Below are 13,820 nucleotides of genomic sequence, written 5' to 3'. Positions count from 1 at the left end.
ATATGACGGAATTTTTCCGTCATAAAACCATTGAGCAAACTGAAAGCTGTGTCCTTAAAGGGTTAAAGTCAGAGTGTGAGTGGTAAATAGTGCTCCACTTGTAATCTGGCCCTATTTAGGTTGTACTGTTTGGACCTTTGAAAAAAAGATTGAGTAAACAAGTTAATAACATTAAGAAAGTATATAAAAATTATCAGACCACTTTAGACAAGTCCACATTATTTTTATGGAAATAATAAAGGAATATAAACATAAAGAAAGGGAAAATTTAAACATTTTATTTGTGCAAAAATAAATTAAATGGATCACTTGTTCCCTAATCCCAGGTGCTCTGAAAAAGGATTTCAAGTTTTTTTTATTATTTATTTAAATTTAATTATTTTAATTTATTTATTTATGTTTTTTTTATTTTTATTTTAAAGGGAAGCAGGGCTGATCCAGGAAGCTATAGACCAGTTGGTCTGACACAATAGAGGGAAGATACTTGAAGAGATTTTTAAGGGATTATATTTATGAGTATATTGGTGTAAACAATATTTTGAGTTCAAATCGGCATTTTTTTTATGAGAAATAGATCATGTCAAACTAATGATATAATCTAATTAGATTCTACAAGGAAGTAAGTAAAAATATAGATAAAGGGGAATCAGTTGATGTGATATACTTGGATTTTTCAAAGGTGTTTGATACAGTACCAAATGAGAGATTAATGTACAAAATTAAGGGACTGGGAATAGCTAAGAATCACCTAGATTTCAAGTTTTTAGCACTATAGAGAAATTAACGAATTAACAAAAGTTACGTTATTTAATTTCCTATAGCGCTGCCATTACAAGTTTTCAAACATATGCCTTTTGCGTGTGATATGGTTGCATTGAGCTCTATACCGCACACAATCAGTGCGCTGCTGAGACGTGCTTGTGCACAATTTCCCCATAGACATCAATGGGGAGAGCGGGCAAAAAAAAAAACCTAACACCTGCGATCGCGGAAACAAAAGTTCAGTAACGCAGCCCCATTGATGTCTATGGGGAAATAAAAATACAGTTTAAACTTAACACCCTAACATAAACCTTACATCTAAACAGCCCTAATCTGCTGCCCCCAACATCACTGACACATGCCTACAGTTTATTAACCCCTAATCTGCCGCTCCTGATATCGCCGCTACCTAAATAAAATTATTAACCCCTAAACCACCAGCTCCCCACATCGAATAATTAAACTATATTAACCCCTAAACCTAACCCTAACGTAACCCTAAACCTAACTCTAACACCCACTAACTTTAACATAATAAAAATATAGCTAATTTACAATTATTAACTAAATAAACCTATTAACCCCCAAACCGCCAGCCCCCTCACATCCCAACAAGCTAAATTAATTTATATTAACCCCTAACCCTAAACCTAACCCCCCCTAACTTTAACATAATTAAATTAGATCTAAATTACATTTACAATTATTAAAGTGAATGTAAATTTGGATGCTAAAGTGCCCAGTTTTAAAAAATTTGATTAAAAACAGGGGCACTTTAATTCATCAAAAAAATTTACATTTCACTCCTGTTGTGAAAAAATACCTTTTAAAATTGACAGCAGCTCCAGCTTCCTCCAGTCGTCGCAAGTTATTTCTGACGTCAGAAATGATGGATAGGTCATCCTCTAATCACGGCTTCCCCCCGGGGGAATCAGTGTCTGATTCAACGCTGTGATTGGAGGAAGCCGGATTCCTCATTTTAGACCCAGGAAGAGGCTTTGCGACGAGCGGAAGAAGCTCGAGCGGCTGTCCAGATTAAAAGGTAAGGATTTTTTCACAACACGAGTGAAATGTAAATGTTGATGAATTAAAGTGCCCTTGTTTTTAATCGAATTTTTAAAAACCGGGCACTTTAGCATAAAAATTTACATTCACTTTAACTAAATAATATCTATTTAAAACTAAATACATACCTGTGAAATAAAACCTAAGCTAGCTACAATATAACTAAAGTCTTTTTTCAACCTTAAATACTATCTTACTATGTTTTATTTTTAAAAGAATATTATAATTACATTTATGTTACAAATATATTTACATAAACATATCTTTGGGAAATTCCTATGGGTCTACATGAAAAATAATTTAAATTTTTTGGTAATTTATTCTGTAATTTGTTTGTAGGCGTGATTGTGCTGTTTTAGGTTACTAGTTAGGTATTAGATTCTGATTGTCTAAAAAAATATAGAAAAATAAATTAACTTTAATCTACAACTGCATCTTTTGTTGACTATTGACCATAAATTATGCGTGAAAAAAGAGACATAAAAAAGAGAAAACAAGAACAATAAAACTGAAACAAAATGTATTTTTCATGAAGATAATTATTCTGCATACATATTTTATTTCAGAATAATCTTATTTTAAAAGGCTATAATAAAAAAGTAAAAAATTACCAGTAGGGCATCACATTTTTACTTTCATCTCATTTTACCCTTAGGGAGTCATATTCTCATATTCATTAAAAAAAGGTGCATAAGTTTAAGATTAAGGTATTATAAAGAAAAGGGAAAAAAAAGGTTGCCACCTGGGGTAATTCAAGTAGAGTATACAATGTACTTCACTGAATAATAAAAGAAACTAACAACAACAAAAATGTTTAATTCATGGGGCCAATTTATCAAATGTCTGTCCGACATGATCTGCTCAGCATACGCTGTCGGCATTTAACATTACACAAGCAGTTCTGGTGAACTGCTTGTGCAATGCCGCCCCTGCAGATTCGTGGCCAATCGGCCGCTAGCAGGGGGTGTCAATCAATGCGTTCTTGCACTATCGGGTGGATTGATGTCTGCAGCCTCAGAGGCATCCGACCAGTTAAGGAGCAGCAGTTTTAAGACCACTGCTTCATAACTGCTGTTTCCGGTGAGCCTGAAGGCTCGTGCATAAACAAGGGCATCAGGGGCCATTCGGCCCTTGATAATTTGGCCCCACTGTATAGAACACCTTGACTTGGCTAAGCAGCCTTATTTCTATTTTAAAGCTATAGCTAGTATATTAACTAGTGGTAAACCCAGAATGTAAATATGTTTTCCTCTTCCCTCCTCCTATATGAATTCCTGCTCATACCTCATATACAAAGAAGCTTCAGGAAATCCACTTATGAAACCAATGGCTGCTACAGAAAATTGTAGTTCTTAGCATTGCAAATAAGTAATGCACAATTTTTGGTTAGCACATAGTGTACAATTTAGAGGTGAAATTATATGTTATGTGCTAATGAAAATTAACAAAAACCCTTTAAATATTGTACTAGCAGTGAAATAAAACATTTCTGGCTGTCAGATTTCCTTTAATAGTCATCACTGTGAGTGACAAGAAATAAATATCCATGAAATACCACTAATAAACTATTCCTACCTCTCGTACAGCTTGAAGGTTTTATGTGTCTTATGGTCCCATTTGACATTACAAACATTTTAAATACTGTATAAATTTCTTATCAAGTCATATTTTACTATAAATCAAAGCAAAAGTATTACTTCAGTAAACACCAATAAGATTAGATTTTTAACCCTTTTTCTATCAGGAATATCAGAGAAAAACAGAAATAGAGCCTCGTTTTTTTTATTTACTTATCAAAACTATATATATATATATGTTTAGTAGACAACCAAAGATATTGATCTAGGCACATTTTGGTATATTTCATGCCATCGTTTCCCAGCCAAATCCAATCGTATTAAAAAAAATCATTTTTTTCAGAAACTTTAGGTTTTCACTGAAATTATTTACATACCGCTTAAGCAGTAACAACAAAAATGGTTGTAAAAGCTTCTCTGGGATCCTCTTTGATCATAAATAGCAGACATGCATGGCTTTGCCATTACTATTTGGTAATTAGAAGGCAGTTAATTGCAGCTGCGCACCATACTTCTTCTACCCCTTCTAGTCAACACCATCTTCCATATTCATTTTTTTTAATTTATTTTTTCCTCAACCCTCCCACCTTGCTGATCTCTCACAAACAGCTCTTTAACCCTTTTACTAGTAGCAATCATATTAAGTACTGGAAGCAGTCTGCTATTACCCAATCTATAGCCATTATATTATTTAGACATTGTATTACCCCCCCCCCCCCAAGTGATCATCCATAGGGATCTCCTCCCCCTGTCATAAACCTTTTCTGTAGCATAGGGAACCCAACCTACAACTCCACCAAATCTTTTTTTCTATAGAATAGAAAACCCTCCTCTTACTCCCCTCCCTCCACTCTCTAATGAAGCGCCTGCCTCTCACCTCTCTCTTTCCCTCCCACACAGCCCCACGGCATCACTGCATGGCGATACATATAGTGACACAGCGTGTCATTGTCTGTATCAGCGATCTGCCTTCATATGATAAAGGAAGAACAATCAGTTATTTCTAGTCATATGAAGGCAGATGCCTTCTGCCCCTGGCTGCAATATCTGGTGTTAAACTTGACAGCAAGGACTGCAGCATGAGACATCAACACAGTACACTGGGCAAAGTACTGTGTGACATAATACCTACGCCCAATTGCCTTTTCATCTGCATGCAAACATAATTCTTATAAAATATAGAACATTATAAAATAGAATGTTACCTCTCCATTTTCTTTCTGTAGTTTTGATTTTATAGATAGGCAGTTGGTGACATCACTGGATTTTCTCAGCTCTAAAAAAAAACAAAAAAACACATTATTATAGCCAGAAGAGTTGGCATTACATTTCTTTGCAGAATAGAGCAGTATTTATCCTTGATCAAAGTGTTGTTGATCTTGTACCAACTCCAGAATATGCAAAGCTTAATCCACAACAGGGACGTAACTACAGTGGTCTCAGTTGAGACTCGGCCCACATCTCTAAAGCTCTATAGTATGAAGGCTCCAACTTTATAATTTTTGGCCCCTCTGTCTGCTCAAAGTGTAAGGAAAGTTTATGGATTTGCTTTTACAAATTGGTGATAAGGTCTCCAAGATGGCTGCTTTGTTTCTGTACATAAAGACCTGCTCCCATATTTGTATAAGAAGGCTGCACAAGTGCATGCACACTGGCATGGATTAATAAGAATTGGCTTATAGTGACAGAGAAACAGTTCCTCTTTCTTCCATGTGGTCACCAACTCAGTTCCTGCTGATTGCACATAGCAAGAAAGGGCGCTGTTAAACAAGGGGGGCACCGCCTTTTTATTGGGAAAGGCATTTTATAGTGTTATGTTTTATTATTTCTGATTGCATGTTACTATCATTTCTATTACCTGTTCACTTTTGTTAATACATTTAATTTCCATATATTTTATCCTAATTATTATTTTTTGAATATGTTACATGATTATCATGAGCAAAAATATATGTTTATTTCAAAGGGATACACGTAACATTATACATTATTACTATTTTATAGTGTGAATTTACAGACAGTATGCATGCTCCTACACCTTTTAAACACATTTTGCACAGTAAAAAATAATAATAAAAAAAATAAATGAAATTTTGCACCCCAAAAAAATCATCATATAAAGCATTTCACAAACAATTTAATATTGTTACACTTACCTAGTTAACTCATTAGTACATTAGTACAATAAAGTTTTAAACAGAGATAATGGCTTCCATTTATCATCTGCTCGCGCAAACCTGTCTGCCCGGGATCACAAAATGTAGTACGTTGCCCGTATTTAACATTGCACAAGCTTGCGCAATGCCGACCCCTGTTTGCTAATAGCTGGTGTACTGGTTAGGATGCTGCAGTCTGATGACTGCAACTTCCTAGCTTTCGGCTGCAGGCTCGCTCATTCGATCAGCCCCCAGAGCTGGATATGCTGCTTGACAAACGGGGGCCAATGAATCGTTCATATCAATGCTACAAATGTGGATTTCCATCCTTTAGATGAACATCAAACTCACCAATATAATAGTTATCTGATTTAACTATCTTGACCTTACCTGTAATTCTGTGAAAAATTACTGGAATTGGCTCTGTTGTCACTAACACATCTTCATCATTTTCTGAGCTTGAAACGTAAGTGTTATCTGTAGAAGAAAACAGACTAATGTGTTACAATAATTACAAAAAAATGTTAATAATACTTTTTATTTTATAAATTGATATGCATGTCTACAAGCCTGAATGTTGAACGGTTTAGTTAAAGTAATACTAAACTCAATTTTTTTCTTTCATAATACAGATAGAGCAAGCAATTTTAAGCAACTTTCTAATTTTCTTCTATTATCAATGTTTCTTCGTTCTCTTGGTATCTTTATTTGAAAAAGCAGGAATGTAAGCTACATTTAGCCACCAATCAGACAGCGCTACCCAGGTACTGAACAAAAAATGGGCCGGCTCCTAAGCTTACATTCCTGCTTTTCAAATAAAGATACCAAGAGAACAAAGAAAAATTAATAATAGGAGTAAATTAGAAAGTGCTTAAAATTGCATGCTCTATCTGAATCATAAAAGAAAAAAAATTGGGTTTAGTATCCCTTTAAAAGGTACAATCTAGTATATATATTTATCTATGGTATATACGGTATATATACAGTATATAAGCAGATACAGGAAATGTTTGGTAAAAGTTGATGCTCCTAAAGCAAGATTTACAAGTTACTAAATTCAAGGGTTAAAGAATTTTTCCAGCCTGTGCTGTGCATGATTACCCAGTGTCTTTAATACAAATTTGAAAAGTACAATTGCTATTTGTGTGTTATTAGTTTAGACAAATAGTTTTTGTTTATAACTCTGATAAAATTCAGACCACATTTTGGGCTTAAAATTGTGAGCTTTTCAGTTCCAGTTAGATATTAAAGTGCAGAACACTGTTATATTGCACACAGCCATTGGGGTCCATTTATTATTGTGAGGACGGCTATAGCGAACCATGTCCACCGCACATCGATAAATGCCAACAGCATACGCTGTCTGCATTTATCATTGCAGCAGCAGTTCTTGTTAACTGCTGGTGCAATGCTGCCCCCTGCAGATTTGTGGCCAATCGGCCTCTAGCAGGGGGTGTCAATCAGCCCGATCGTACATATTAGTTAAGGATAATGCCTGTTTCTGGCGAGCCTGAAGGCTCATGCGGAAACAAGGGGAACAGGGGCCATTCGACCCTTGTTAAATAAACCCCATTGGCTGCACAATCTAGTAGTCTATTTAAAACTGTCCCTAATTGGCCACAGCAGAAAAGGTAACCTAAGTTACAACATTGTTTTTTTTTAACTTAATTTTTATTGGCATCTCAAACAACAGATTGCAAGACACGTCTATAGATATTACATATTAGAAAGTAAACCAAATATATAACGTATTGAAGTCTTACACTGAAAATACAGAGCAAAAGAAAAAAAATCTGTATATTTTTTAAAAAGGAAGAAAATATATATCAAATACCTTATTATCTCTAAATACAAGTAAGGGTGAGAAAAAAAAAAAAAAAAAAACGAGGAAGAGAAATACATATACTGTAATGAAATGAACTACTATTAGCTTCAAGACTTTGGAAAGGAGCAAGTTCATATAATTTAAAAAATGGCAACCATTTGTTAGAGTATTTAGTATGGCGAGCATCTGAGCCATTAGAACTATCAAACTGCTCAATAATTACTTCAGTTTGTAATAAAAAAGTTAAATTATTGATAGTTGGTTCTTTTTATTCTTCCAGTTTCTAAAAATGAGATATCTCCCACCTAAAATAGTTGTATTAATAAACTCTACATTATCTTGATTATGTTCCCTTTCATAAAAAATTAGAACATATTTTATGTTCAATGTAAAGTTATTGTGTAAGATTTTCCTTAGCTAAAATTGTACATGTTGCCGAAAATTTTTAAATCTGGGACAGTTCCAGAACATGTGGACCAGGTCCGCCTCAGGAAAACTACAACAAGGACAATTTTTTTGAATGTTGGGGTACTATTTATTTAATCTAGCTGGGGATATGTATACTCAATTGAGAAGTTAAAAATGGTATTCCCTCAATGAAGCTGAAGGCGCAGCTTTTTCTACACTCAAGATACTGTGTTTCAATGATATCGCATCTATTGTTATCGATTCACTTTGCCAGTTTATAGATAATTTAGGTAGATTAACGACTCCTAAAATAGACATTACTAAATTATACCAGAACTTAATCGAAGGGTTCCTTGCTTTGTAGTGAGAGAGGCCTAACTGTATTCCATCATGTATTCAAGGTGTATTAAGATACTTAGTAATCTAAAAGAAACAGTGGCAAACTTGAAGATATGCATAGAATTCTGAGTTCAAGAGTCCATATGATTCTTTTAAGGTATCATAAGAATGAATTCCATGAGATCGTATAGTTGGTATAAAAATACCAAATCATTATTGGCCCACCTAGTAAATAATCTATTTTTAAGACCATCTATAAAGCAGGGGTTACTGACAATAGGTTAGAAGTTGGAGATAAAAGGGTTTATTTTAAGAAAGGATCTTATTTGTTGCCAGGCTTTTATGATATGGACAAAAAATATGTCTCCCCTTAATGTTCTTGGGAATAGCGTTATTAGCACAATGTAGCAGGGCTATTAAAGAGAAGGGATAAACTAATTTCTTTTCTGCCTCCAGAAATGCAATATAATCACCTCTGGTAAGCCAATCCATTGCCATTTAGACAAACAAATACTGTTATATAAAGAAATATAAGGAAACGCAAGTCCCCCAAATTGTTTAAGATGCATCAATTTTTTCAAAGCAACAGGTCTTCTTCCTTCTCTCCATAGAAACTTTCTAAAAAGACTATTGAGAAGTTTGATGTCCTGTTTAGTTATTAGACTAGGGATATTCTGCATTAGATAGAGAAGTTTTGGTAGTATAACCATTTTAAGTAGATTAACTTTAGCAGTCATCGATAGAGGGAGTTTTGACCAGTTAGCTAAGTCTTGTTTTATTTTTTTAAACACAGGGGGGAAGTTAATTCTATACCAGTGCATAGGATTAGAACATATGTTTATACCCAGGTATGTAAAGTAATCTATTACTATTTTAAAGGGAGATATAGGAGCCCATTTATCAAGCTCCAAACGGAGCTTGTGGGCCCGTGTTTCTGGCGAGTCTTCAGACTCGCCAGAAACACCAGTTATGAAGCAGCGATCTAAAGACCGCTGCTTCATAACCCTGTCCGCCTGCTCTCATGAGGCGGACAGGGATCGCCGGAAATCAACCCGGTCACGATCGGGTTGATTGACACCTCCCTGCTGGTGGCTGATTGGCCGTGAGTCAGCAGGGGGCGGCGCTGCACCAGCAGCTCTTGTGAGCTGCTGGTGTAATGTTAAATGCGGAGAGCGCATTGCTCTCCACATTCAGCGAGGTCGGATCAGGTCCGCAAGACCTTTGATAAATAGGCCCCATAGTCTTATCATACGTTGTAGGACTAAACCATAAAATTTCAGATTTGGAGTTGTTCACTTTTGTATTCTGTAAAGGAGCCAGAATTGGATATCAAATTTAGAACCAAGGGAATTTCCAGTTGTGTGTTATTAAGAAATAGCAACAGATCGTCCGCATATAGTAATAGTTTAAGTTTTTGAACACCTAAAGGGATCCCTTGGAGTGTTTTTCTAAGAATTATGGCCAGGGGTTCGATAGCAAGATTGAAAAGTAATGGAGAAATCGGACATCCTTGATGTGTATCCTTAGCCATAGAAAATCTATTGGTAAGGGAACCGTTAACTAAGACCGTAGATGTAACTTTGACATAGATGGACCTAATACAATTAGAAAACTGATCTCTAAAACCGAATTCACTCAAAGTATAAAAAAGGTGATCCCAGGTAATTGAGTCAAATGCTGTTTGGGCATCTATGGAAGAATAGCAAGGCCTTGCAATATTTTGGATTTGTTCTGCCGCTTAAGGTTCCAGTAAGAGTCCAATAACAAAGTTCCTATTTTTTTATAGACACTAAAACTTTACACTTATTTTGGCAATATTTAAACAGCTAATGAAACTTTTAAAAATACTTCTACATGCTATTCTCAGACTAACCTTTCCTTTGAATCATTCTATCTAGCATTTACTCAGGCCTAGATTTGGAGTTCGGCGGTAAAAGGGCTGTTAACGCTCCGCGGGTTTTTTTCTGGCCGCACCATAAATTTAACTCTGGTATCGAGAGTTCAAACAAATGCTGCGTTAGGCTCCAAAAAAGGAGCGTAGAGCATATTTACCGCAAATGCAACTCTCGATACCAGAGTTGCTTACGGACGCGGCCGGCATCAAAAACGTGCTCGTGCACGATTCTCCCATAGGAAACAATGGGGCAGTTTGAGCTGAAAAAAAACCTAACACCTGCAAAAAAGCAGCGTTCAGCTCTTAACGCAGCCCCATTGTTTCCTATGGGGAAACACTTCCTACGTCTGCACCTAACACTCTAACATGTACCCCGAGTCTAAACACCCCTAACCTTACACTTATTAACCCCTAATCTGCCGCCCCCGCTATCGCTGACCCCTGCATTACACTTTTAACCCCTAATCTGCCGCTCCGTAAACCGCCGCCACCTACGTTATCCCTATGTACCCCTAATCTGCTGCCCTAACATCGCCGACCCCTATGTTATATTTATTAACCCCTAATCTGCCCCCCACAACGTCGCCGACACCTGCCTACACTTATTAACCCCTAATCTGCCGACCGGAGCTCACCGCTATTCTAATAAATGTATTAACCCCTAAAGCTAAGTCTAACCCTAACACTAACACCCCCCTAAGTTAAATATAATTTTTATCTAACGAAATAAATTAACTCTTATTAAATAAATGATTCCTATTTAAAGCTAAATACTTACCTGTAAAATAAATCCTAATATAGCTACAATATAAATTATAATTATATTATAGCTATTTTAGGATTAATATTTATTTTACAGGCAACTTTGTAATTATTTTAACCAGGTACAATAGCTATTAAATAGTTAAGAACTATTTAATAGTTACCTAGTTAAAATAATAACAAATTTACCTGTAAAATAAATCCTAACCTAAGATATAATTAAACCTAACACTACCCTATCAATAAAATAATTAAATAAACTACCTACAATTACCTACAATTAACCTAACACTACACTATCAATAAATTAATTAAACACAATTGCTACAAATAAATACAATTAAATAAACTATCTAAAGTACAAAAAATAAAAAAGAACTAAGTTACAGAAAATAATAAAATATTTACAAACATAAGAAAAATATTACAACAATTTTAAACTAATTACACCTACTCTAAGCCCCCTAATAAAATAACAAAGCCCCCCAAAATAAAAAATTCCCTACCCTATTCTAAAATACAAATATTACAAGCTCTTTTACTTTACCAGCCCTGAACAGGGCCCTTTGCGGGGCATGCCCCAAGAATTTCAGCTCTTTTGCCTGTAAAAAAAAACATACAATACCCCCCCCCCAACATTACAACCCACCACCCACATACCCCTAATCTAACCCAAACCCCCCTTAAATAAACCTAACACTAATCCCCTGAAGATCTTCCTACCTTGTCTTCACCATACCAGGTTCACCGATCCGTCCTGGCTCCAAGATCTTCATCCAACCCAAGCGGGGGTTGGCGATCCATAATCCGGTGCTCCAAAGTCTTCCTCCTATCCGGCAAGAAGAGGACATCCGGACCGGCAAACATCTTCTCCAAGCGGCATCTTCTATCTTCTTCCATCCGATGACGACCGGCTCCATCTTGAAGACCTCCAGCGCGGATCCATCCTCTTCTTCCGACGACTAGACGACGAATGACGGTTCCTTTAAGGGACGTCATCCAAGATGGCGTCCCTCGAATTCCGATTGGCTGATAGGATTCTATCAGCCAATCGGAATTAAGGTAGGAATTTTCTGATTGGCTGATGGAATCAGCCAATCAGAATATAGTTCAATCCGATTGGCTGATCCAATCAGCCAATCAGATTGAGCTCGCATTCTATTGGCTGATCGGAACAGCCAATAGAATGCGAGCTCAATCTGATTGGCTGATTGGATCAGCCAATCGGATTGAACTATATTCTGATTGGCTGATTCCATCAGCCAATCAGAAAATTCCTACCTTAATTCCGATTGGCTGATAGAATCCTATCAGCCAATCGGAATTCGAGGGACGCCATCTTGGATGACGTCCCTTAAAGGAACCGTCATTCGTCGTCTAGTCGTCGGAAGAAGAGGATGGATCCGCGCTGGAGGTCTTCAAGATGGAGCCGGTCGTCATCGGATGGAAGAAGATAAAAGATGCCGCTTGGAGAAGATGTTTGCCGGTCCGGATGTCCTCTTCTTGCCGGATAGGAGGAAGACTTTGGAGCACCGGATTATGGATCGCCAACCCCCGCTTGGGTTGGATGAAGATCTTGGAGCCAGGACGGATCGGTGAACCTGGTATGGTGAAGACAAGGTAGGAAGATCTTCAGGGGATTAGTGTTAGGTTTATTTAAGGGGGGTTTGGGTTAGATTAGGGGTATGTGGGTGGTGGGTTGTAATGTTGGGGGGGGGGGTATTGTATGTTTTTTTTTACAGGCAAAAGAGCTGAAATTCTTGGGGCATGCCCCGCAAAGGGCCCTGTTCAGGGCTGGTAAGGTAAAAGAGCTTGTAATATTTGTATTTTAGAATAGGGTAGGGAATTTTTTATTTTGGGGGGCTTTGTTATTTTATTAGGGGGCTTAGAGTAGGTGTAATTAGTTTAAAATTGTTGTAATATTTTTCTTATGTTTGTAAATATTTTATTATTTTCTGTAACTTAGTTCTTTTTTATTTTTTGTACTTTAGATAGTTTATTTAATTGTATTTATTTGTAGCAATTGTGTTTAATTAATTTATTGATAGTGTAGTGTTAGGTTAATTGTAGGTAATTGTAGGTAGTTTATTTAATTATTTTATTGATAGGGTAGTGTTAGGTTTAATTATATCTTAGGTTAGGATTTATTTTACAGGTAAATTTGTTATTATTTTAACTAGGTAACTATTAAATAGTTCTTAACTATTTAATAGCTATTGTACCTGGTTAAAATAATTACAAAGTTGCCTGTAAAATAAATATTAATCCTAAAATAGCTATAATATAATTATAATTTATATTGTAGCTATATTAGGATGTATTTTACAGGTAAGTATTTATCTTTAAATAGGAATTATTTATTTAATAAGAGTTAATTTATTTCGTTAGATAAAAATTATATTTAAGTTAGGGGGGTGTTAGTGTTAGGGTTAGACTTAGCTTTAGGGGTTAATACATTTATTAGAATAGCGGTGAGCTCCGGTCGGCAGATTAGGGGTTAATAATTGAAGGTAGGTGTCGGCGATGTTAGGGAGGGCAGATTAGGGGTTAATACTATTTATGATAGGGTTAGTGAGGCGGATTAGGGGTTAATAACTTTATTATAGTAGCGCTCAGGTCCGCTCGGCAGATTAGGGGTTAATAAGTGTAGGTAGGTGTCGGCGACGTTGAGGGGGGCAGATTAGGGGTTAATAAATATAACATAGGGGTCGGCGATGTTAGGGGTAGCAGATTAGGGGTACATAGGGATAACGTAGGTGGCGGCGATTTGCGGTCGGAAGATTAGGGGTTAATTATTTTAAGTAGCTTGCGGCGACGTTGTGGGGGGCAAGTTAGGGGTTAATAGATATAATACAGGGGTCGGCGGTGTTAGGGGCAGCAGATTAGGGGTACATAAGTATAACGTAGGTGGCGGTCGGCAGATTAGGGGTTAAAAATTTTAATCGAGTGGCGGCGATGTGGGGGGACCTCGGTTTAGGGGTACATAGGTAGTTTATGGGTGTTAGTGTACTTTAGGGTACAGTAGTTAAGAG

The 13,820-nt window shown here is 36.4% G+C and overlaps 1 protein-coding gene across 1 annotated transcript in view; it reads right to left on the bottom strand.

Annotated features, from left to right (window-relative positions):
• PARP8 (poly(ADP-ribose) polymerase family member 8) overlaps positions 1 to 13,820 on the bottom strand; it is a 550,091-nt gene that overhangs the window by 283,012 nt on the left and 253,259 nt on the right. The window contains exons 4-5 of the mRNA XM_053701262.1: positions 5,951 to 6,037; positions 4,610 to 4,680 (exon numbers count right to left, since the gene is read on the bottom strand). Of these exons, the coding sequence (XP_053557237.1) occupies positions 4,610 to 4,680; positions 5,951 to 6,037 (158 nt within the window). The remainder of the gene's footprint in view (positions 1 to 4,609; positions 4,681 to 5,950; positions 6,038 to 13,820) is intronic.

Source organism: Bombina bombina, chromosome 2, assembly GCF_027579735.1.
Source record: "Bombina bombina isolate aBomBom1 chromosome 2, aBomBom1.pri, whole genome shotgun sequence".
NCBI classification, from domain to species: Eukaryota; Metazoa; Chordata; class Amphibia; order Anura; family Bombinatoridae; genus Bombina; species Bombina bombina.
This window is presented reverse-complemented; position numbering and strand designations above follow the sequence as displayed.